General features: G+C 49.1%; 1 protein-coding gene across 1 annotated transcript in view; it reads left to right on the top strand.

The window, feature by feature from the left end:
• The window catches only part of PTPN1 (protein tyrosine phosphatase non-receptor type 1), a 350095-nt gene that overhangs the window by 283017 nt on the left and 40393 nt on the right, over positions 1-26685 (top strand). The window contains exon 7 of the mRNA XM_085619150.1: positions 16708-16869. Coding sequence (XP_085475276.1) covers positions 16708-16869 — 162 coding nt within the window. The remainder of the gene's footprint in view (positions 1-16707; positions 16870-26685) is intronic.

Raw genomic sequence — 26685 nt, 5'->3', positions numbered from 1 at the left:
TGTGGGGTCCCTCAGGGGTCGGCTCTCAGCCCCACCCTTTTCAATATCTATGTGGCCCCACTTGCCAAACTAATAAGATCTTTTGGGATGGAGGTGGTCTCCTATGCAGACGACACCCAGATAATGGTGTCTCTCTCCCACCCAGATGACTCTTCTGCACTCGGTTTTAGAAACTGCATGGAGGCAGTTTCTAGATGGATGATCTGTAACTCTCTGAAACTGAATGGAGAGAAAACTGAGGTTCTTGTCTTCGGTGGTGGGAGCGACCTTTGGTCTGATAAGTGGTGGCCCCCATCCTTGGGATTGTGCTCCTCTCCCACTTCATCAGCTCGCAACCTGGGTGTCCTTATTGATCCCTCACTCTCTTTGAACCTACAAGTAAACAGAACGGTGTCGACCTGCTGGGGCATTATCAAAATCCTACGAAAAATAAAATATTATCTTGCCCCCGAGGCTCGCAAACAAGTAGTTCTAGCCCTGGTGTCCTCACGCCTCGACTATTGCAATGCCCTATACTCTGGTATAGACAAGGGCCTGGTGCAAAGACTGCAAACTGTGCAGAATGCGGCTGCCAAATTTGTCACGGACGCCCCCAGGCTCTCCTCTGCTACTGCTGTCAGGAAGAGCATACACTTGCTTCTTATCTCGGCCAGGGTCATCTTTAAGATCCTTAGTTTGACCTATGGGACTATGCAAGGCTTTGGAGCGGGAGGAATTAGGGAACTTTTGGTTCCCTATGCCCCCGCCAGAACCCTAAGGTCCTCAGATAAAAATCTACTATCGGTACCTCGTTTCAGGAGAACTAGGTTGGGAGGAAGGGCCTTCTCCTACCTGGCGCCCAAGCTCTGGAATGCTCTCCCCATCGAAATCAGAGCTCAACCATCAGTCCCCCTGTTCAGAAGGGCTCTAAAGACCTGGCTTTTTGTTATGGCATACCCGTGAGCTGGCTTACGTGTTCTGATCTCTTTTGGTAGTCGCCTTGATGCCTTCGGGCTTAGTTTGCGCGATATAAATTGCCTTTCATTCATTCATTCATTCAGTAGTGTACAAGATCTTCCTTCTCCTTTCCTTAAGAAGAAGAAAATGTCTGTCTTTGACATCTGCCATGTCCTCTTCCATGGCTACTGCGATATCGCCCACGAGACATAGCTCTCAGGCTGCTGAGGCATCGACTTCCCAATTTTCTGGTAAAAAAAATTGGCTTCATCGTCGACGAGACTTCCGACGGCGAAATACGCCATTTCCTGCTCGCCGACGGTGACTCTGACGACGACGTCAGCATCAAGGTCGTCGACGGCGGTCCCGTCGACGTTATCGTCGTCGACGATGAGTATCAGTACTATAAAGACTGTCGTCAGTGTTGCCTATTGCATCGTCGACGAAGAAAGAAAAGATCTCGTCGACACTACCATCGTCGTCATCGAAGACTGCAAAATCTGTCTCGTCGATGCTTACGTCGTCGATTCATGCGTCGACGAGTGCCCCGTCGACGAAGAAAAAGAAGACCTCGTCGTCGTTCCAGTCGACGACGGCTCCGTCGACGCTGTGTTCGTCGACGGTTCCATCTGCGAAGATGTCGACAGAGGCCGCTGTGCTTTCGACCCCGTCGACGGCAATCTCGTCGGTGAGAATAAAGATTAAAAGAACAACTTCTGCGCAGAAGTCAATGAATACAAATATTTCTTCCGCGTCTTCAGCGACTACTTCATCCTTTGCCGCTGTACCTTTGTTGCCATTGCCTCCAAGTGGTCACCAGAATATGTCTGGGGAGGTCATACCTTTAGATGATTCCCAACTTCCTTCACCTTTGTTCGCAACTGATTCAGATCAAGAGTCGGGAGAAGGTTTACCTGAATCGTTCGGAACAGCACACAGTCCATCGGATTTAATAATAAAATGCCAGGATGAAAGTAGTGAGGACGAGCATTTTTATCAGGAAGAAATTGCTACGGAAGGACAAACTGCGACGTTACCATTGTCGCTTATTACTAATCTCCAACTCATGCTGGATGATTATAATCGGCGTTTTCCTTTATGACCACAATAATCTGTAGTACCTGCTCTTCCAGTAGTACCAACACCTGTGTCGGAGCCAGTGCCAGTTATAACACCTTTAGTTCCGCTGAGACTATCATCGGCTCGAACATTAATTCATCATGATAGTGATGAGGAAGTTCCTCAAGACAAGGAAGATGGTGAGATCCTGGATGATGGTGGCGATGGTGGTGATGATGATGATGATGATGATGATGATGATGATGATGATGATGATGATGATGATATGGCGGAGTGGGATGACTACCATGCCCAAACACCATCTCCTTCTCCTGTAGCACCTGGAGACTCACCACCTGTCGACATTGCAAGTTTTCACCAGTTGATGGATAGAGCAGCCCAACGGTTCAAATTAACAACGGAACATAGAGAAGAGGATTGTTTTCTGTATGACATTAAAAATCAACCTTACAAGCAGACACATACAATCCCCCATTATCGAATTCATTTGGGATGAGGGCAAAAAGATAATGAAGACCTCCCCGTTTGGGAAGTATTGCTGTGGTATCTATTCTAAATGTGTGGAACCTGAATTTAGAAGTATCCATCAACAGAACAAGGTACTTACCTTCGGTAATGGAATGCTCTTTCTGTTGGATACACTAACTTCATGTTTCTCACTGCCCTTCCACATCCTGTTCTGTGGAGTGGACTCCAGAGCATCATAATGTTCAATCTAGTTAGATTTTGGCCCACTGTTGCCTACAGTTTGTTCAAGTGCTATGCGTCTGAGAGTGCAGAAGGGAAAAGATGAAGAAACTGACCTCAGTAAGCAGGGGTAGCACTTACTTGAGGCTTCACCTTCGAAGAAGGCGCAGAGTTACCTAGGGGTCCTCATGGTGCAACCAGTCGGCACATTACTGAAAACTCTCTTGATCAAGTCTGGAGCCTGTGGGTATTCTAAAGGTGAGGAATCTATGGTTCAAGTATTGACTGGAAAGAGTGTTACTGAAGGTAAGTAACTTGTTGATGGATACAGCATGCACACACCCTCTCCACATGCTTTACAAGCATCAAATGCTAATGCTTTTTAACATTGTTGTTGTTTTTGCATTTGTCACCCCGAGTGGGACGGGTATGCTCAGACGTGAGTCCCGTGCTCTCCATGCCACTGGAATCAAGCTATCCTGGCTGAAGAGGGGTGAAACCCCGAAAGCAGTCCTAGGATGCTTGGTTCCAGTCCAGGGAGGACCTGGCTTGGCAGTTCGGGCTGGACTGTTCCCATGAGGCACAGGGTCAAGACTGATTTGCATATGGCTGGGTTCAAACTGGAATGGCATGGTGATCAAAAAAATGACGGATTTAGGCCCAGATCTCTCTATTGGGGTGAATGTATGACCTTGTTCTGCATTCTGTCCATCAACTGTTGTTTTTGCTTTTAACATTAGGGCAGTTTGGGATATAGAGCAAGTACTGTGAGAGAGACAGAGAGAGAGCAAGAGACTTGGCTGTCAGGAATGAGAGGGGAACCATCACTTATCCATTTTGTTAGCGCATAGAGTGATCCAACATAAGAACAAAAAAGAACAGTCGCTACCTCGTGCCTAAATCTGTGGCAACATGTTCGTTTTCTCCAGTGCATTTATTTAAATCTAACAATCCTTCTGTTTAGAATGAGTATTCAGCATGTCACTGAGTGCTTTTGAACTTGGTATATCAATGTAATCAATAAAATGTTCAGGCCAAGAGGAGATGTTGTTGGTTTATGACTCAGGAACTGGTTCCAAACTTACCATCAAGACCACATTTAATCCCTTTCCTCTTGTTCCATCCTTCCTTCCCCACCTCTTCCCCCCACCTCCCCCTTTAGTGCTTCATTCCTTGGTTAATCCTCATTTCCTTTCTTCATTCACCTATTCTCACCTTTTTTTATGCCCTTCTTCCCTCACTAATATCTTCAGATTCTTTGTCCTTCCTTTCTTCTACCAGTTGGTTGGATACATCTTCCTGTGGATTCCTCACCTTATAGAGTGTCTGGAAAATCTTTTCTTCAGAAATAATTCTCAAGCTCTGTTATGTGGTGCTATGCAGCTTCCTCCATGACACTGGTGTATATTAGATGTCAGACTTGCACTGGTCAGTTTGTGTTTCCATTCCTCATCTATGCAAGAACGAAGCTCTCTTTCGGTCACTCACCATCAGAATTCCTCTATACTAAACAGTCACAAGGCCAAATGCCTTCACCAGATTTCTTAGGTTTTAAACCTTGTCGCAGATACTGCTTGAAGCTGTCCATTCAGATCCACACGACAAGCGCACATGGTCAGCCGTGCCACCAGTCGCCTCCGGATGTGCAAGTAGATACGCGCACAATGGGTCCCAAATGTCCCTTGGCCTAGCGGTAATGGGCAGCAGTTCTGGGTATGTTAATGTCTGTTCCTGCCATATGAGGAGATCCTGAAACCAATCTTTAAATTTAGGAGCTCGCCCTCTACCCCACCTGCACGCCACCTGTCTCTTAGCCAGTAGGAGCCCTAATGCAATGAATCTGCGATATGTGGGGAGTATATCCTCTGTGTAGCCTAAAAGCACCAGCAGTGGTGATTGTACAATCGTTGTCGCAGCCATTTGCCCCAGTGCTCCCAATACCTCATCCCAGAACATTCGTATTACACCACATTCCCAAGCCAGGTGTAGGAATCCCGCATTCTCCTGCCAACACCGTTCACAGGCATCGCTATCGTGCAGCTTAAATTAAAAAAGTTTGATAGGGGTTTAGTAGAGTCGTTGGAGATAGTTATAGTGAATGATTCGTAACTGGCTATTCGCTGATATCTTGCCTGTCTGCTGGCAGCAGTGGCCCCATTTCCTGTCATCCAGTGGTTCTCCGATCTCATGCTCCCGTTACACCCTGGCTGTCCCCGTATAGGTGTGTATCTCTTTCTGTGTGTTGTGGTATATAAGGGAAACGACGTCGGCGGGACTGTTAGTCTGGAGTAAGCTGTGAAGTGCTTTCAGCGTAGGGGATTTGGTAGGGTAGTTAGGGGTCGCAGCTTTAACACTCTGCCTTAATTGAACATATAGTAATAAGTCCATTGGGCCGGGCTCTTTATGGAGGAAAAGCTGGTCTTTGGTGCGAAATGTGCCGTCTATGTACAGATCCCCCAAGGTCGCTATGTTCAGCCTATTAAGGAGTTGGCGACACCGTGGCTCCTGGGTGACCTCAGGTGCAGGATGTCCAATTATTGGGAGCAGTAGGGAGTATGGCATCTCCAAGTTCAGTCGTTTCATGATTTTTCCCCACGCCTCCACCGTGCACTTCACGGTGGTGGAGTACACATCACTATTCCGTGGTTGCGTGGCAGTGAATCCGGACAGTGGGGTGGGCTGTGTGTAGTATTGTTACGCCGCGAAGTGTGGCATGAAAGGAGGCAGCTGAAACCAATACGTTGTTTAGTGTGCCTGTGCACTTAAATAGTATAGTTCAAAGTCAGGGGCCTCAAAGTCTCCCTGCGTATATGGTAGCGTCAGTGTTTCCCATTTCAGTCTGGGCTGCTTTCCACCCCAAGCAAGGTGTATCACCTTAGTTTTAAGGGTCTTCAAAAAGGCCGGTCCTGGTGCATAGGCGAGATTTATAAAGAGGTACAGAAGTTTGGGTGGGATCACCATCTTCATTAAAGAGATCCTTCCTGCCATCGACAAGGGCAACACTATCCCTCTTCCCACGGACTCCGTGATGTGGTCAATCACCTTACCATAGTTAGCTCGCAAGAGCTCTGAACTGTCTCTGGTAACCGTTATGCCCAGATATTTAACTTCACTAGGACACCATTCAATAGGATAGTCGAGGGGGTAAGGGCACACAGCGTCCATAAGCGGAAACCGTTGGCTTAATTCATGTTTGTATTTTCCTTTCCTTATCGGTTCCTTACATTTACCCTTTAAAATTATCCTCGATTTCCCTTTGCTCCTGTGTTGTCTTCTTTTTACTCAGCATCATTGGCATAGCATGACCACTAGGGAGGTGTTGGTGTCTTTAAAGTAGGCTTCGGTACCCTTCTCTGGCCCTCTCGGTATATCGTAGGGTTGTCACTGTGTACAAGCGGAGTGCGACCTTGGGTATTTCTCTCCCTTGTCCCTAACACCTGTTATGCGAACTCGTTCTACGTCAGAACTCTCCAAGTTTTTGACCCTATGCCTCTCTAAGGTGTGAATCCCTCTCTCCCCACAGCCCTTGGATCCCTCTTCTGTCTGGTCTCTTAAAATATATGTCGCATTTGGCCTCTGACAGAATTCTGTATCACTGAGATTGGTGGGGCAGACGTCTAGCAGGTGTGTGAAAATAGTCTCCCTGGCTTGCTGTAGCCAACTGTATGACATTTGACCCCTTTTTGGCTTCTGTTTCTTGGAGCTGAGATTCAACATTTTGTTGACCGTCTTGAACAAGTGCCGTCCACCACCTTTTGGGGGTGAATCCTCCCTCCATTCAAGCTATCCTGCCATAGTGAGGCAGACTCATGATTGGCCTGACTGAGACCTGGTACGTGATCAGTTTGCTGACATGCCTAGGCTATAGGAAGGCAAGGGAGAGTCCAATACAACACTGTGTGCTTTGAGTAAACTTGCCCCTTCTACAGATTGAAGTGTGTGATGGTTCCTCTCTTGAACGAGTAGCAGGGGTTTGTCAGCTGTGTCATGCAGCCATAGTAACACGAGTGTTCTTTTCACGCTGAGTGCATTTTAGTGTAAATATTTCAAAGAATTGTTTTTACAGCAACAAAAGCACGGAAGCCTTCATATCATATCATGTAGACCAGGGTTATTGCATCTCCAGCTTTTACAAACTGAACTGTTTATATGTTTATCACAGCCTCTGTTAGGCAGCGCACACTTGTGGGGAAAAAACCCATCATGTATAAACCCAGGACCCCTTGACAGCAATTATCGGGGACACCTGTCCAGCACTGATTACGTTTATAGAGCATATCGTTGAACCATAAGGGTTACTCGTATTATTGCACTTACGCCACATTTTGCACAATTACTCAGCCCAACTGTACTTCGATCTTACATGTGGCATTATATGGCCCCTTTTTGGAGACAGAAGTTTCTGCACTAGGGTAACTCTTCTGATAGGTTCCATCCCACAATATTTAGGTCTGAGGATTTCCTTTATATAGGCACTGCGGTGAGCATCAATTTTGATGTATTTGTCATTATAGTCTTTCGCTGCTTTTTTCTGCCATTGGAATGTCATCATGTGGGATTTTAGCGTGTACAGTTTTATTTTCTGAGTGCATTACCTGTAATGATATTGCTGCAGTTAGCTTGTTATCCCTGGCACAGACATATTACACCTGTATGACTTTATTATATGGGGTGCCCAACAAATGAACTTGCGATAAATACTTTTAATGCTAATGTAATTTTCTGTAATGATATTATTTAACTTGTATTATCTTAGATATAATGTTGTGTGCTTTTATGGTTTCACAGCCGAATAAAGATTTTATACTACTACCACAGCAGCAAATATTATATTTTGTAATTGGAAAAAGCGTAATCACTACATAGATTTACATACATTATATACTATTTGTCACTTAAGGGTATTTTTCGCAACATCTAAGACGAACAAATGCATTATTACACTTACTGTAATGTAGTCTACCTGCTTGTCCTGTAGAATCGTGAAAAACTTTAAGATTGAAGCAGCTAATTATCTTGTACTGATTTTTGCAGTTATCTCAGGCTTTTCTGCTTTCGCATTTTTAGGGGATTAGAATTAGATCATGTTGAAGTGATTTGTTCAGCTTGGAGTGATATAGTTGTAAGCCACCATAGCAGCGCCTGATTGTAATTGCTCCAATAATTGGAGCAACTGGAATACATGAACCATTTTTGCTGAGTGTTTTGGGAAAATGTGAGATCAAGAAGACAGTAATAGAAAGTAAATTTAACATACGATAGCCTTTCCCTTTTAAATATTAATGCCGCGGATTGGGAGTGTGTACAGATGTTGCTAAGCTGTGATATAAGAAGGTGCTTGTTCTTTGAATTCTGGGAAAACACTTAGTAACACGAGACCCTTTTAGGAAGTCTCATTCTGAGAAAGTATTTTGCATTAATGCACCAGAGCACATCGTTTTGTGGGAAGCAATGAGAGATTTTAACACATGGACCCTTTACATGATTTTCGGAACAAAGTGATCCAGCTGGTTTCTCTGGAGAAACTTGGCAAAAAACCTATTTAAATGTTAATCTGAGACATAACTTGGTCACAATGTCTAATTTTCATAGGTTGTTTAGTCGAACTCCAGTGATTGTAAATGGTCAAATATATATAGTCCACTCTTTTTTAGGTTGCGCCTGGGCAGCGCAAGCGCTGCTCTACGAGGCGTGCTGTATTAGAGTATGGACTTGAACCCCGCCCACTCTCCGCCCATATTTGCCTTTGGAATGTGTAATTTTCCCTCATAAATGCTGGCTCCTGATTTGTTAATAGTCTTGTTAGTCCCTCCTTAGTACCACATTCAGCGCGCCATGCGCACTTTCACTTTCCAACCAGCCCGGGACAATGGCAGTCGCTTCTTTGAAATAAAATAGGTCTCGCATTTACAAGAATTTTAGCTATTGACATTGTAAATAACAATGTCCTTTATTTATGTGTTAATTATCAACAAAGATGAATAAAAGGCATTTTCATTTACAATGTCAATAGCTTAAACTCTTGCAAATGCGAGACCTATTGCATTTCAAATGCTTGTTATAATACTGTATCTGAAAGAAACACGTTAGTTAGATTCCTTACCTTAGAATATCCCCAGCCGTCAGGCTGGATCCGGAAAGATTTTTCATCAACAATACCCTTCGCTAGGCGTCGTCTGCGGCTCCGTGTCCATTGGCGGCTCCGCGTCCGTCGTGATCGCCGGGATGATGTCGTCGGAGTACTTAAACACCGCCCTCGTGCGCTGACGTCAGTTCTTCTTTTTTTTCGCGCCAGTAAGCGCAAATTGGGGAAGTATAACTTTAAAAACTTTTTTGGTTCCTCTTTCGAGTCGACCTCGACTCCTGGTGCCGGTAGGAATGCCCTGGTTCAAGCCGTGCGATTCCTGTCACCGCCTGATGTCGGTCACGGGTCACCACCGTCGGTGTTTCTACTGCCTTGGGGCTGACCATGATGCTGAGTCGTGCCTCGACTGCCGGGCCTTGACCTCGAAGGCTAGGCGGGAGCAGTCCCGCAAGCTGCTCAAGATCCGGCAGTCTGCTCCACGCCGCTTAAGGTCCCGGTCAAGGAGGAGGTCGAGGGACCGGTTGCGGAGCCGCAGCCATCACCGCTCGTCGGGGTCGAAGTCTTCGCATTCCGGTAAGTCGAGGCACAGTAAGAAAAAGTCGAAGAGGCCGACTATCCTCGCCGGTCGCGCGACTCGGCTGAGGGTTCGAGTGGCACTACCCGCGCGGCTCCATCGGAGCCGCAGGAGTCTCATCCTGCCCCATACCCTCCGGTCTCTGGGCCTAATGCGACTCCGAGCGAGATCCGAGACTACCTCGTGGCCATGAGGAGTCTCGCTCCGCCGTCGAGGCCTGCCGGCGCGCCTTCGGGCCCAGCAGGTCCGACTGGGAGGCCTAGCGAGCCGGCGGCTCTGGCGCCATTGTCGACTTTGGTCCCGATGCCGCAGGCCCCCGTGGGATCCAGGCCTGGATCCTGGTCAACTCCGGTTGACCTTACGATCCCTCCGCCGGCGCCGACCCCTTCAGTGCCGCCCCCCGTCTTCGGACGACGTCGTCCCCAGGTTCAGTCCCAGTCCGGCGTCGGAGCGGCGCCGCCCGATGCAGTCTCCGGCGCTGATAGATGAGCAGTTCATCTACCGCCCGCCTCCGACCTTTCAGCCTGTCTACCAGGAGTCGGATGACTGGGAGGGGTCTGAGGACCGTTAAGTCAGGACTGGGCAGAAGAGCTGGGGGATGCCAGTGGCCTCGACACCTCCCCTGACACTGGCTTCATCTCTCCTCCCTCCGTGGCTACGGAGGAGGGTGCTACCTATTCTGTGGTGCTGCGCAGGGCTGCCGAAGCCCTTTATCAGGAGCTCCCTGCAGTGGCCGTGAGGACTAACCTCCTCACTGAAGTGCTTCAACCGCCAGTAAGCTCCTCGGAGCCTCTACTGCAGTTCAATGAAGCACTGACTGACGTCCTGTTTTGCACCTGGTCCAAGCCCTCCACAGTCACTCCTGTGGACCGGAACGTGGCCTGGCGCCACCTCCCTGCACCGGGCGACCCTAGCTTTCTGTCGGTGCGCCCCACCCCTGAGAGCCTGGTTATCCAGGCCTCTACATCCCAGACCGCCTTCCCATCCGCTCCTCCGGATCGGGAATCCAAAAGGTTAGAACAGTTTGGGAAGAAGCTGTTTTCCTCCCTCAGTTTGGGGTTGCGGTCTATCAACACCGCGTGCCTTTTGGACCGTTACACCCACTCCTTGTGGGATACGGTGGCGGACGTGCTGCCCCAGTGTCCGGAGGAGGCCAGGACACGGCTTGCCCAGGCTCTTGCTGAGGGGCGAGATGCAGCACGGTACTCGATTCGATGTGGGCTTGACACCACGGACTCGCTAGGTGGGGCGATTGCGACGACGGTGGCGATTCGTCGCCACGGCTGGCTGAGATCCACGAAAATGTCCAGAGCACCCTCATGGACATGCCCTTCGATGGCTGTCGCCTTTTTGGCGACAAAGCGGATAGTGCGCTGGAGCGCTTTAAGGACTCCAGGGCTATGGCCAAGTCCTTGGGCCTCTCGGCCCGCTCCCGCAAACTTCCGCTTTTCGCCCCTTTCGTGGCCATGGAAGGGGCGCCCCCACACGTCGGTCTAGCCACAGGCCACAGAACCAGTCTCAACGCGGTCGAGGACGTGGATTCCGCCGAGGCGGAGCAGGGGACAGAGAGCCGGTCAGCCCAAATCTGCCCCAGCAGCATCTGCCTCAAAGCCTTCCTAGTCCGACCTATCTGAAAGAAACACGTTAGATACCTCACCTTAGAATATCCCAAGGCGTCCGGCTGGATCCAGAAAGATTTTTCATCAGCAATACCCCTTGCGCGTCGCTAGGCGTCGTCTGCGGCTGCGCGTCCGTCGTCTGTGTCGTGTGCCGGAATGACGTTGTCGGAGTACTTAGACGCCGCCCTCGCGCGCTGACGTCAGTTCTTCTTTTTTCTGCGCCAGACAGCGCCGATCCGGGAAGAGCTTACCCCTTTAGTCACTTTTTGACTAAAACTTTTTGAGACTCTTTTGTCTACTCATCGACCGAACTGATGCCGGTAGGATGCCTGGTTTTAAAGCCTGTGACTCCTGTCACCGACTAATGTCGGTAACGGACCACCATCACTGGTGCCTTTACTGCCTTGGGGCAGACCACGACGTGGAGTTGTGCCCGGACTGTCGGGCCGTGACCTCGAAGGCTAGGTGGGAGCGGTCCCACAAGCTTCTCGAGCTCCGACACTCTGCTCCGCGCCGTTCACGGTCCCGGTCCAGGAGTAGGTCCAAGGACCGGTCGCGGAGCCGCAGCCACCACCACCGATGGTCGGGATCCAAGTCTTCGGGTAAGTCGAAGCACAGTAAGAAGTCCAAGAGACAACATCGCTCTTCGGACTCCCCTCGCCGGTTGTGTGACTCGGTCGAGGGTCCGGGTGGTACCACCCCCGCGGCTCCGCAGGAGCCGCGTCCGCCCCCATACCCGCTGGTCCCTGGGACTGACACGACTCCGGCGGAGATCAGTGCCTTCCTCTCGGCCATGAGGGGCCTGGTTCCGCCGTCGACGCCTGCCGGTGCGCCTTCGGGCCCCGCAGGCTCGACTGGGAGGTCTAGCGAGCCGGCGGGTCCTGCCCCGGCACCATCGTCGACTTCCGTCCCGACGCCGCCGGTCCCCGTGGGTTCCAGGCCTGGATCTCAGTCGATGTCGACACCGGTGCCGCCCCCGGCGCCATCTCCGGGCGACGCCGTGCCCCGGTTCGGGCCCTGCGCCGCATCCGACACCGATAGGTGACCATTTCATCTTCCGCCCGGCTCAGATCATTCCCCCTGTTTATCAGGAATCAGATGACGGTGGCGACTGGGAGGGCTCTGATTACACTCTGGCCCGCCAGGACCAGTTATCCAAGGACTGGGCAGATGAGCTGGGGGATGCCAGTGGCCTTGACACCTCCCCTGACACTGGCTTCATCTCTCCTCCGACCGTGGCTTCGGAGGAAGGTGCTACCTTTTCCGTGGCGTTGCGTAAGGCGGCTGGAGCTACCTACTGTGGCCGTGAGGACTAACCTCCTCACTGAAGTGCTCCAACCATCAGCAGGCTCCTCGGAGCCTCTGCTGCCGTTTAGCGAGGCACTAATGGACGTTATCAAGGGCACCTGGTCCAAGCCCTCCACAGTCCCTCCTGTGGATCGGAACGTGGCCGACGCCACCGCCCTGCACCGGGCGACCTCAGTTTTCTGTCCCAACACCCCACCCATGAGAGCCTGGTCATCCATGCCTCTACTTCCCAGACCTCCTTCCCGTCCGCTCCCCCGGATCGGGAATCCAAGAGACTGGAGCAGTTTGGCAAAAAGCTGTTCTCCTCCCTTAGTTTAGGGCTGCGGTCAATTAACACCGCTTGTCTCTTGGACCGTTACTCCCACTCTCTGTGGGATACGGTGGAGTATGTGCTGCCCCTGTGCCCGGAAGAGGCCCGGACACTGGTCGCCCAGGCTCTTGCCGACGGGCGGGACGCAGCGCGGTATGCCATCCGATGTGGTTTGGACACGACTGACTCACTTGGCGGGGCAATGTCGTCCACGGTGGCGCTTCGTCGTCACGCCTGGTTGCGGTCCACTTCTTTTTTCGGGGATGTCCAGAGCAACCTCATGGACATGCCCTTTGATAGCGATCGCCTCTTTGGCGAGAAAGCGGACAGTGCGCTGGAGCGCTTTAAGGACTCCAAGGATACGGCCAAGTCCTTGGGTCTCTCAGCCCCGCGCCCGCAATCTTCCGCTTTTCGCCCATTTCGTGGCCAAGGAAGGGGCGCCCCCTCACGTCTGCCTAGCCACAGGCCGCAGAACCATCCTCCATGCGGTCGCGGACATGGATTCCGCCGAGGCGGTACAGGGGGTCAACGTGCTGGTCCATCCACATCCACCCCAGCAGCATCCGCCTCAAAGCCTTCCTAGTCCGTGCTTTCAGGCCCATTCCACGCCAGTGGGCGGCAGAGTTCGCCATCACCTGCTCCATTGGCGTTACATCACTTTGGACAGGTGGGTGCTGCAAATCGTCCGAAGGGGCTACTCCCTCCCCTTCGAGACGACCCCTCCAGCATGTCGGGGGATCACTTGAATCTTCTACGGGAGGAAGTTGCGGCCCTCTTGGCCAAAGGGGCCGTCAAGCGCGTTCCTGGTCCAGAAGTAGGCCGTGGTTGTTATTCCCACTACTTTCTGGTTCCCAAGAAGGGCAAAGGGGGTCTACGCCCTATCTTGGACCTCGGGAGCATCAACGCCTTCCTCCGGAAGGAGAGGTTCAAGATGCTCACCTTAGCTCAAGTTCTGGCTGCCCTAGACCCTGGAGACTGGATGGTAGCGTTGGACTTGCAGGACGCTTATTTTCACATCCCCGTCCTGCCAGCCCACCGGCGTTAGCTGCGGTTCACGGTGGGTCAGGAGCATTTTCAGTTTCCTGTGCTCCCCTTCGGCCTCACCAGTGCCCCTCGGGTGTTCACGAAAATGATGGTGGTGGTCGCAGCTCATCTGCGCAGATCAGGGGTTCTAGTCTTCCCCTATCTCGACGACTGGTTGTTGAAGGCGGGCTCGCCCCGGACAGTCATCTCCCACCTCCAGAGTACGGCCGACCTCCTGCATTTGCTTGGGTTCTCCATCGTGCCGAAGTCGCATCTGAGTCCCTCCCAGAAGCTCCTTTTCATCGGAGCGGTTCTGGATTCGGCGCAGTTTCGGGTCTGTCATCCGGAACAGCAGGTTCGGGATATTCAGGCTCTGATTCCGATCTTTCAGCCTTTTATCCCGGGTTTCGATCAGGTTGGTGCTGGGTCTGATGGCCTCCTGCATCCTGCTGGTACATCACGCCAGGTGGCGGAGGCGGGCTCTGCAGTGGGACCCGAAGTTCGAATGGGCTCAACATAGAGGAAACCTGTCAGACCACGTCCTGATCTCGGAGGGCACTGTAAGGCCGTTTCAGTGGTGGCTCACGGACCGCGATTGGGTCAGTGGCAGATCCCTCTCCCTTCCCCACCCGGAGCACGTAGTAGTGACGGATGCGTCCCTCCTCGGATGGGGGGGCCACATGGGAGAGGCGGAGATCAGAGGCCTCTGGTCTCCTGCGGAATCCTGGCTCCATATCAACTTTCTGGAGCTTTGGGCGATCCGGCTTGCACTGAAGGCATTCCTTCCATCTGTCCGGGGAAGTGTGGTGCAGGTGTTAAAGGACAACACCACCGCCATGTGGTATTGCAACAAACAGGGTGGGGTTGGGGTCGTGGACCCTTTGTCAGGAGGCTCTGCGCCTCTGGACATGGCTGGAACATCACCCTGGTGGTTCAACACCTGGCAGGTTCTCTGAACGCCAGGGCGGACAAACTCTTCCGCCGCTGCATGATGGATCACGAATGGCGTCTGAACTCTGACGTGGCGCAAGGCCTCTTTCGGCAGTGGGGAGAGCCTAGGTTAGATCTATTCGCCACCGAAGAGAACGCGCAATGTCATCAGTTCTGCACGTTGGAATTTCCAAGGCGGCACTCGCTCGGAGACGCTTTTCGTCTCGAGTGGAGTTGCGGTCTGTTGTACGCCTTTCCGCCTATACCACTTCTGCCCAGAGTGCTGAAGAAGATCAGGCGTGACTGGGCCCAAGTCATCCTTGTGGCTCTGGATTGGGCACGAAGATACTGGTATCCTGAACTACTCAGTCTGTCAGTCGATCCCCCGATCCGACTGCCTCTTCAGGAGGACCTTCTGTCGCAGCAGCAGGGGAAGGTCCTCCACCCAAACATGTCCAGTCTCCACCTCCATGCGTGGAGATTGAGCTGCGGCAGTTGATGCCATTTGACTTTCCTCCTGAAGTCTGTGATGTCATTCTGGCAGCCAGGCGTCCTTCCACTAAAACGGTATACGCCTGCAGGTGGAATACATTTGTGGCATGGTGCACAGCAAAGGCTGTGGATCCCCTTTCCGCCCCTCTTTCAGAAGTTCTCCTCTTTCTTCTTTCCCTGGCCCAGCAGGGCTCTGCTCTGGGCACCCTTAAGGGATATCTTTCAGCTGTTTCTGCTTTCTTACGGCTTCCTGATCAGCCTTCTCTTTTCAAGTCCCCTGTTGTTGCTCGATTCTTTAAAGGCATTACTCATATGTTTCCTCCTGTCCCTTTCGTAATGCCTCAGTGGGATTTGAACCTGGTGTTAACCTATCTGATGTGCGCTCCTTTTGAGCCACTTCATAATTGTCCTCTTCTTCGTCTTCTGCTTCTTAAGACTGCTTTCCTGGTTGCCATCACCTCTGCCAGACGGGTGAGTGAGCTTCCAGGCTCTATCTTCTAAGCCTCCTTTCCTCTCTGTCCATCCGCACAAGGTTGTTCTCAGGACTCGTCCTTCCTTTCTCCCTAAGGTGGTAACTGCCTTTCACATCGGGCCAGTCTGTTACATTGCCCACCTTCGTTCTGCCTCTGCATCCCTCGAAAGAGGAAGAGAGGCTTCACCGTCTGGACCCAAAACTAGCGCTGTCCTTCTATCTGGACCGCACGAAACAGTTCCGGGTGGACGACCAACTCTGTTGGCTACGTGGGCGCTAAGAAGGGGCGGGCAGTGCACAGCGAACCATCTCTCGGTGGGTCGTTTTGTGCATTAAGGCCTGTTATTCCTTGGCTAAGAAGGAACCTCCTGTGGGGCTGAGGGCCCATTCCACTCGGGACACAGCGGCTAATACTGCCCTGGGACGGGGAGTCCCTCTGCAGAACATTTGTCAGACAGCAACGTGGGCAGCGCTGCACACCTTTGGCAAGCATTACTGCCTGGAAAGCCAAGTCCGGAGAGACAGCTTCTTTGGCCATTCCATTCTCCAGGACTTCCTGGTGTGATCTTGGTTCGCAGACCCACCACCGGGTTTGGTATGGCTGGGGTATCTATTCTAAGGTAAGGAATCTAACTAACGTGTTTCTTTCAGATGCACAAGTTACTTACCTTCGGTAACGATATATCTGTAAGAAACATTAGTTAGTTAGATTCCTTACCGCCCCACCGATCCTCCCCACTCTGCGAACTGACATCTAGGGTTAAGGTCATCCCTTTCAGGGCCCTAGATTCTTGGCACCAGTGTCGGTTTCTTGCATGGCTCTGCGTTCCTGGCGTGGAAAGCGGTGTACAAGAACTGACGTTATCCCGGCGATCACGATGCCGACGACTGACGCGGAGCCGCAGACGACGCCTAGTGATGCGCAAGGGTATTGCTGACAAAAAATCTTTCTCGATCCAGCCTGACGCCTGGGGATATTCTAAGGTAAGGAATCTAACTAACTAATGTTTCTTACAGATATATCGTTACCAAAGGTAAGTAACTTGTTCATCGCTAAGTACCACTGAAGTAATCATGGTACTTTGTATCCCAGATTTGAGAATGGTTTGGGAGAAGAACATATGTGGATGGATGCAGAATCCTATTGGCACTGCGCTTTTAAAATCACGTTTGTGTTAATTTTCTATGCAGATGGACAAGAGGAAAGACCCCTCATCCGTGGACATCAAAAAGGTGCTTTTGGACATGAGGAATTACAGGATGGGATTGATACAAACAGCAGATCAACTTCGTTTTTCATACCTCGCTGTTATCGAAGGAGCAAAGTTTATCATGGGTGACTCTTCAGTTCAGGTTGGTGGTGTTTGTATACTTATGAGTAGTGCTGCAGCATTCACAACTGTCCATAGTACTGGAAGTCGCAAATGTGTGCGGAGTATGAACATTGGAGAGAAAATAACCAACTCCAGTAAAAAAGTATTCCAATGTGTAATTTAGTCCTCACAAATTAAATAAAATTATCAAAAACATATCTTAATCTAAATTTTCTTCTGTGCAGCCCGCCCATTGTGTCTATACAAAGTCACTTATCTAAGTAGAGCTTTATAGAAGCACCGTGTGACCAATAGTTGCAGGCTTGATTACTTATTGGTAGGTACTGCGCTGAAACGATGTGCCTCTTAACAACTGTGACACCAGACCAATGCTGGGTTGCTGATTTCTCCCCACCCTGCCCAAGAAAATTATTATAATTACCCTCATTTTGTGCCTTCTGCTGTCCGGTGTCTGTTAAAATGGCAGAAATAAAAAGCAGGAAGTTGGTCTGGTAACTGTGGGAATTCAAAAGGTGGGTAATCCCGATTAGAGAGAATATCCACACGAAGAGTGGCACCGAATGCAATTAATTTGGTCAACATTTCCTTGAGAGGGTCTCGTCTTTATTGTAGTTGAGAATGTTAAAAAGCTTTCTGTAGTCTACCGGTATGTTATAGCACTTAATTTATTGGAATCAGGCAGAATTGCGTGTGTAGAAGACTTTCAGTCTGTTACCTTTTGGTGACTACACTGAGATGCCATCTGCACACATCTTTAAAAGGCTTTGAATGCAGCCAAACTTGTATCAACAGCACGCAAGCTTTTTAATAATCTCTACTGTATTAACAAACAACCAGATTAAATAATAATGAATGTTTGACCAATTCAAATTGTTTCTCATGAGGATAAGGGTGCTTGCAGTGCACATCAAATTCTGCTCATCTGACTTAGCGCTTTGTTCTTCCTTTAACACCACAAAGATGATTTATTGTTCTCTGTGATCCATTGAAGTCTTGCTTTCATGTACGTTAATTTCCAACAGTTTTGTGCTAGGGCTGGTTTGTGTTTACCTTCGTTAAATACTCATCATTCGGTTCCACCAGCACATCTCAAATCATCTGCCCTTAGGTCCTGGGAAAGAAAGATGGCATTTGCAACACATACGTGTTACTTCCAGATTCAATAGTGTCAACACAAGTTTAGCAGCCTCAGAGAAAGTAAAAAGTTGGCTGCTTATAGTCACCTACCAGCAATAACATCAGCTGGAGGTGTCTGCAGCCAACCATTTTTATTATCCCTTTGATTTTCCCCAATGACCATACCATCTCTTGCAGCCTCCAGAGCAACAATAACCACGTTTGCACTCAACCCGAATCTGTACCTTGCTTGTTGCATAAGGGACTTCACTTACTTGGCCCCATATTAATTGACTTTTTTAAACAGTTTTTGAAAGCTTGAAATCCAAAACCACTTGCCTGGGTGGCCAGGCCTTCAGAGTGCAAGCTGCCACGCTGTGGCATTATTTTCCTAATTTCCTAAAGCACTGTATAATCATACCATCTGGAATTTAGTAGCTGATTTAGGAGAGGGATTTTCAAGAAATGTATCTTTGGAAATGACACTCTGCATCAAGAACCCTTTGGTATGTAAACACTTAAAACGTTAGCATACCAGCATGTAAGCACTGGTTCTTTCTGTTGAGATCAATGCACAGAAGCTTTGTTGTCTTGCCTGGTGCTACTGCTATCATCGCACAACGCAAGCAGCTAATGGCATGGGTTGAAGGGAATTAACTTACTGAAGCAGATAGGCTGCTTTTTTGGAGTCACCCGCAAGGTAATTACAGAATTACCTGCAGAATTTAATTCTCATCGGCTCCAGCGCAGTTCTGTGGACTAGAACCTGAGGAAACTCAACCCTGTGTTCCCTTTACCCTGAGTACATCAGCCCTCCTCCATTCGATCCAGGGCTTTAAGTGGGATAAAACAAGCTAGCCGCCTAAATCGCTCCGTAACTATTTGCCTTTCACCGGGGGCTTGCCATGCGCACTTCGGCGGGAAGGGTTTGTGAACCTTGGGGCTGTGACCGATGCTGGAGGCTCACCGGAATACATCCTTCCCACGTCGCAACACGCTATCGAACAGACTTTGCTCGTGGCGTAGACTGGGCGCCGCTGGTGTCTACACTGTGTGTGCTGCCTCCTGCCCTGATCGGTGGCGGTGAGGATTCCATATAGTGGATCTGCCCTCATTGCCCCGTGCACCACTTGCCGCTGGGACGCGCCCTGAGTTTCCTGACGCGGCGATCTGCTTGGCCTGGGGCGGCAGCTGGATCGGTGCTGCGTGCTGGCTGCCGAGATCGCAGCGGTGGACATTGCCTGAGTAGATGCCCCTGCAGGTGGTGAGTGTGACGCTTTCTGCTTCCCCTCCCGTTCTGAATCTGACTCCACCTGTGCCCCCCGTCCCCACCATGGCTGCCAGTGCATAACCCTGCCCCTCACCCAAGGTGCAGTTAGACACTCTTGTGTGTTTCCTTTTGGGTTTGCTGGTGCGCTGCCCCCTGCCAAGAAAAGACCGACGCATACACACTTTGTTTTACGAATCCCAGGGTAGTCTATCATCTGATTCCTGCTACTCGGAGGGTTCCTGGCAGTAAGCCTCACAGGGACTACCAGTCCCAGCATCCTTAGCGCCGCCACAGGTGCCGCGAGTGAGGGGAAGGCGTCACCCATCGCGCTTATTACGCTACCTCTCCCCCTGCGGCGCGGGACACAGCCCGGACCAAGCCCGGACCCGTCAGAGGCTGGACTAGGTCAGGTATCCTGGCTTTGGCAGAAGCGGCTTGCCATTAGTTCTGACCCCTGTTTTGGGAATTTGTACCTCGTCCTGGACTTGAGACTGAAAGATAAGATTTGGGTAACAAGGTACAAGGAATTTGAACTACTTGATATTATAACATTGTGCACTAAAGTATCTTCCTTGGGAACATGGAGCAGAGGGAACTAGCTAAGAGGAAATCGTTGGGCAGGGGGTGGCAGGCACTTTAGATGCTTTATAATGAGGGCGGAGACAGTGCTTATGCACGAAATGACTCTTACTGAACATAGACTTTCCTTTGAGCCCCAGTCCCAGCCCCCCCTCCACAAATTGATGCCTCTAGTGGTACTATCTCGGTCGCTCACCCTGACCCCAGCTCTTCTGCTGGATCACCTGCACCTTTGGCATCGGTCATTCCGTTTGAACAGGTTCCTGCACTATGTATTGCCCCAGTGATAAACGAAACAACTGTTAGATCCAAAGTGCACACTAGAAGCCAATTAAATAAGGATCCCCAAGGAAGTAGCACTTTACCCTAGCCTAAAACGGAATGGGCCGGGCCCTGGCAAGCAGAACTACCCATTATCTAAAAGAGGGCGTAGAGGTGTAGTGAGAGAGGCTATCGAGGTTGTTGAGGACATATCTGGCAATATAACGGATAATTTTGCCCCGGCTCCACCTCTTGTATCCTCTTTGCCATCTATTGATGGCGAAGAGCTTTGGTCCAGATTGGGTGACGTTGTATCTGTCACATTGAACCCACTGATGCAAAAATTGGCTATACTAGAAAAGGCTACCGATAAACGTGTGAGCGCTGCTTCCTTAAATTCACAGAAGCAACTATGCCCTATAAATGCTTAACCTTTCCAGCCTCCCCTGGTCGGTGCCTCTAGTGCTAATTCTGTTCAGTATTCTGGGACCAACTGTAGTCGTAAAGGAGAATCTACTAACTCTGGCACGGGCTCTTTACCAGCCCATAACCCCATTTCTTCTAATGACCAAGATACTAATTGCACGGGGTTAACATTACCGAGAGCAAAAGACCCAGCCCATATTCCTAGTACAAATGTATCGTACCCCAAACAATAATTTCCCATAAAAAGCTCAGACGTATGCACTGATGAATTACAGTCAAAAAGGGGAAATGGTCCCCCCGATAGAGCAGGGAGTGGTACGAAAGGTAATGACGTGCTCCATCTACCTCCCGAGGCGACTCCCTACACAATAGTGTTGGCTAATGTTCCTAAACTGCCTCTGAGGGCGCCGGAACACTGGTCCAGTTTGAAAAACAAATCTTTATTCGAGCTAAGCAGGAGGACAAGGTTAGGCAACCCGCTCCACTCAAACTTTAAAATGGTGAGACGTGTTGGTTGGGTAGGGAATTCGATTAAGGCCAGGGATGTGTAGTAATCTCCTTTGGGTCACCCGAACTTGTTAATGCAATCTTAGAAAGGGCGGGCAACTGGACGATGGCTCGGACAGGGATTAGTCTCTTACCTCTTGGTTACTTTTATAAACTACATTGCATGAAACATGCACCATTCGGGAAGCTTTTAGGGGAGGGGCAGAGGCAGGCTAGTTAAGCGATCCCAGTTAATAACCAGTTTGATGTCTTCAGCCCCCTGGATGAGAATGTTTGACTGTTCGCATCGAATCCAGTGGGTAAAGGGCACTTTGATCATAAAGCCCCAGATAGGGGTATGTCTTCTGAAATTCATCCCTTTACCTGTGTGGAAGCTGATGGGATCTCCGATTTGAGAGAGGTGGATAGTGGTTCATATATGAAGTCTATCATTGGTAGTTTCTGCAAAGTGAGTGGGCATACTGTTAACTTTTATACAAATGAGTTGCCCTTGGCTACCCGGAATGACGTTTGTGCCTTAACTCCCGAGTTCCAGGACGTCATTCTTTACACCGAACTAATAGTCTGGGATCTCCAAACCATAGCTACTGAAGAGACCATCATAATTAACTCCTATGGAGTAGCCGGTGCATCCGGGAGTGCCACTGACAGCAGTTCACTGGTAAATAATAGCTTAAGTATACTATCCTGGAACCTTGCAGGGATACAGTCTAAAATGCAAGATCCCGAATGGTTTACTGCCATGGGTAACATTGATATACGTGCATTTCAAGAAACCTGGGCCATAGACAAGGTGCACATTAATGGCTATACTTCTTATTGTGTGGATGCTCTCCCTCCAAAAACGTCTGGTAGGGCCAGTGGCTGCTTACTAATATTGGTCAAAAACGACATAGCCTGTAGGTATAAGCAACTCACTATAAACACACCCGATATACTGGGTATTGAGCTTACCTTTCCGTCTGGTCTAATTTTGACCCTGCTTAAAGTGTACGCCAGGTCCGAACCTTTTAATAGCGAATCTGTAGTAGTTTCACTGCTAGATGACTTAGTGGGAGGTTATCAGGTAATCTCTAAAATCATAGTTGCAGGAGATTTTAATGCCGCGTTCAAACCCTATGCCTTATTAAGTGCTTCCCTTGAAGAAGAGGACGAGATTTGGGGTATTCCCAATTTGGTAATAGATAAACCTGCCCAGCGTTGGTCTAATGTGTCCTTGCAGATTGCCTCCCTAACCGCCGGTAGGAGTATGAGGGCATGTAATGGGAGAACCCCTTCAGATTTAGCAAGGAAGGCTACCTTTAAAAGGGGTGTCTACACTAGCATTATAGACTATATCTTCGTTGATGTTAGAATATGGTCTTTAGTGGAAGACATGTCAATTGAGCTAAGGACAGACAGTGACCATAATTCTCTGTTTTTAAAATTAAAGGGTAAGGACCTGCTTAGGGGTGCCCACTGTTGTATTTCTAATTTAACTGAGCGAAGTCCCAACTAACAACCGTAGGAGAGTTAGATGGCCCAAAATTCAAGCCGATCCAGATCTCCATGCAAAAATTTACAAGTCTGTAGCAGTCACCCTATCTAATATGTCTAGTTTTAAGGATAGTTCCGTCCTGTCCAATGCTTTGTATGTCACTGCCACACATAAAGAACTTTTTGAAGTTCTGCAGCTAGCCTTCCTAAAACCCAGTGGAGCTGGAAAAGTTACCAGTGTAAGGGCCCAAAATTGGTTTAATGATGACTGTAAGTGTGCCAAGAAGGCACTACAAATAGCAGTTAGAGGGCGATCTAGGTGCGACATAACCTCCGCCCGCAACTTCTATAAAGCTGCACTTAGTAAAGCCAAACATGAACACGCCGACACCAACTGGAATGACCTAGTTTTAGCAGCAAAAGCAAGAGATTGCCGTACGTTTTGGCTGATTGTGTCTAAAGGTACTGCGGAGCATTCCACCTCTAATTGCCATCCTATTCAGCCGGAGGTATGGGTGGATCATTTTTCTGTTTATATTCTGGCGGAAGGGTTAGCGTAGACTCCCACACAGACCAGGCTGTTTTGTCTAAAGATATTATTGACGGGCCCACACATAATCCCTCGCGAACCTTTAGCTTAGAGGATACTTGGTCAGCAATCCATAAATTAAAACCAGGTAAAGTCCCTGGACCGGATTTGATCCCAGGGGACCTGTATAAGCCTGAACCAGCGATATGGGCACCTTACATAAACCTCCTGTCTAATTGTATATTAGCTGGTGGGTCCATCCCGGAAACCTGGAGGGGGGGGCAGAGGTAATAACCATTTTTAGGAAGGGCAATCCTGCTATCCCCTCTAATTATAGACCCATCAGGTTGATAGATAATTTACAGAAGGTTTTTGCTAGACAAGTTTTAGATAAACTCCAAAATTGGATGGATGATAACAAGATATTGTCCTCAGCCCAAGCGGGTTTTCGTGCAAAAATTAGCACGTGCGACCAAGCCTTCAGATATTCTCTGCTGGGTTGGAAGTACGTGCTACTTAGGAAACAGCGGCTTTATGTGGCCTTTGTGGATCTGCGAGCTGCGTTCGACTTGGTGCCACGCAACTTGTTGTGGAAGACTATGCTTGACCAAGGTGCCCGGCTGATTTGGTGACTATGATTTCCTGGTTGCATAAGGACACTTGTGCGAAGGTTAGGTGGGGGGTAAATGGGAACTGACGGAGAGGATTCCGATAGAACGCGGGGTCCGCCCAAAGGGTGCATCCTCGCTCCCACATTGTTTTCTCTGTACATTAATGATGTGGTGAGCTGCTTAATGGATTGCAATAATGATGCCCCCTCGCTGAATAGCGCAAAAGTACCTATCTTACTCTTCGCGGATGATTCACTTTTAATATCCACTACCCCCATCGGCTTACAAGTCTTATTGAATAAATTCCTGGGTTTTTGTAAGGATAGAAAACTGTAACTGTACCCCACAAAAACTAAATTTATGGTGTTCGGTAAAACAAGGGGTGGTACTCGAGAGGTTAAGATCATGCATGAACCTCTGGAACGTGTGAAGGATTTTGATCACTTGGGCATAGGCTTAAGTGAGTCACTTAGCTGGGATTATCAATTGAGGAAGAGCTACTTGACCTTATGCCAAAGATCTAAATCAGTATTAAGATTCTTTAAACAATCTTACACCCAACCCCTCTCCCCAGCCCTTGAAATAGATCGTGCAAAAGCCTAGAACGGAGCTCTGTATGGAGCGGAGATCTGGGGATTCACCCCTGTAACCCAGCTAACAACCTGTGAGAAACTTTGCAAGGGCTCTGATTGCACTACTCGTCACAACACCACTAACCCCACTTTTTTGTGACCTTGGGCTAAAAAGAATCGGAGACTTGGCTGCCCTGAAACCCTTAATTTATTGGCTGCGCCTATGGACTACTCCCCAATTAACTGAATATCTTAACTCTTTACGGGAGGTCCTGGCACTTAAGGGGCCAAAACAACTTTCCTGTTTCAAGCATATCGCTAAATGGTGCAAGTCACTGAACCTAACGGGTCTATGGGAGAATCTAGAACGGGCTACCGGACGTGACATTCTGTCCCTTAAAGCTATTTACTGGAAGGTGGTGGGGGAGCACTACACTAATAATATAGCTAGTGGACAGCTAACAGCAAATTTTTTAATTCTAAAATCCTGCTCCTCTTTTGCACCATTCCTTGACTTGATCTCGCCTTCACTTGCTAAAAGCCTATATGTCCGGTTTAGGTATGGTAACCTATTACTGAAATTTTCAGGGAAAGGGGAGAGGGGTTTAGTAATTGACACCTGCCCTGCATGCTGCGAAGCTGATGAAACCGAAGAACACACATTGTTCGTCTGCTCCAAGTACATGCAGCTACGCAAGAGATGGATTAGACCTATTTGCCTTAATATGGGTGTCAGGAAGTATCCGATCGGGTTTAGAATTTTTAAAGCAGACACTTCTGGACCAATTTATTTTTCCCTTAGTCGTTTTCTGTTATCCTTTTGGTTCATCCGTAAAAGATTCCTTTGTTAGTTATGATATTACTCTAAAAATCTCTTGTGTAGTTATGAAACCGTTTTAAGCAATGCTCCTTTCCATAAGCATGATTAGACTGATGGTACATGTATTCATGTTCTTAAATTGATTCGATATGTCATTTGTTATCCGATTGCAATGGTTTAATACTATTTTTATTGTAGATATATTTATGTTTTATATTTTGTACACTTTGATGGTTTTTACAAATGACCGAATAAAGATATGATGATGAAGTTGTAGGGTCTCTAAACGATACGTGGGTTAAGAAATCTCTATAAATCCTTTTCAAGCGGAGTGGCTTATCTAATTAAGGGTGTGGCAGTAAGCAAGTAACCTAAACTCCTGTGCTTTCCATAGCATGCCATTTGACCTGTATTGGGGTGCCCCTTCGTGGAGCTTCCTGTTATTGCATCCAAATTTACAAAGGGAGAGTTACACGTTTTGTAAAGTGGGTTCTCTCCGCTTCCAATATTTCGTTCAACGGACACATCAAGAGAGAGCACACACTGTTATAAGGTTAGTTGTTTCTCACACTCTCTCACAGATAAGAGTATTCCTATGTGTTTTATAGGCGCTCTCTCCCACTAGAATACCCAGGCTGGCATGCTTCATCATAGTTACCACACGGATACCTTCCATATCTGGGCGGGTTCTACTTAGAATCTGAAGAGAGCATCTGATTTTAGAGTCAGGGGATCAATGATTAAAATTGCTTGCAGGTATCCTCACCAGTCTTCGTTTTCGTTTAGTATTGGCACCGCCCCGGAAGTGTCAACTAGAATGTCGACTTTGCTGCCTAAATAAGTGACTCTATCATCCTCTCTGATGCCGAATCGATGTTGCAACCGAATCCGACTGCAGTTTTTACACTTGCGTTACCTCAAGGGAGACAGCATTCATTGTATTCCCTCTTTGGTACAGACTCTGTTAAGGACTATGACCAGGGTGATGAGTTCCTTAGCCCTATGCCAATGATAATTGGTATGAAGCCTTGCAGGAGGCTGGTGGGCTAGACACCTCTCCGTAAACTGCCCTCTTCTCGCCCCTTAACCCAGCAACTGAAGAATGTGCCCCATGCCATGGTCATGCATAGGGAAGCCGAAGTCTTCAACATCCCACAATGGAGGTCAAAACTAAGATCCTGGAAGAAGTCCTGCAGCCTGGCCAAACTGCTTCCAAACCTCTCCTCCCAGACAGTGAGGCCTTGACAGATACCCTTCTGGGGGCCTTGGCTAAACCCTGTACCTGCCCTCCAGTCAACCGGCAAATTGCCAGGTGTCACTGTCTTGCCCTGGGCGACCCAGCCTTTCTCTCTCAGCACCCCACTTAGGAGAATCTCGTGCTGCAAGCTTCCACTAGCCGGACCAGCCATAACGATGTCACTCCCACTCACCCGGCGGAATCTAAGAGAGTGAAGACTTTGGGAAAACTCTTGTTTTTCTCTGCCAGTTTGGTTCTGCGGTCAGTCAATATCTCCTGTTTACTGGGCCATTATATTCACGTCCTTTGGGACTCAGTAGCAAAAGCCCTCCCCAGTGCCAAAGACGAGCTTCGCTCTGTTCTCCCACAGGCCATGCAGGTTGGGCATGATGTAGCCTTACCCTTCCTTTCATCCTTGTTGCATCTTTCAC

The sequence above is a fragment of the Triturus cristatus genome, chromosome 7 (assembly GCF_964204655.1).
Source record: "Triturus cristatus chromosome 7, aTriCri1.1, whole genome shotgun sequence".
NCBI lineage: Eukaryota > Metazoa > Chordata > Amphibia > Caudata > Salamandridae > Triturus > Triturus cristatus.
The sequence above is the reverse complement of the archived record's forward strand: the minus strand, read 5'-3'. Positions and strand labels throughout refer to the sequence as shown.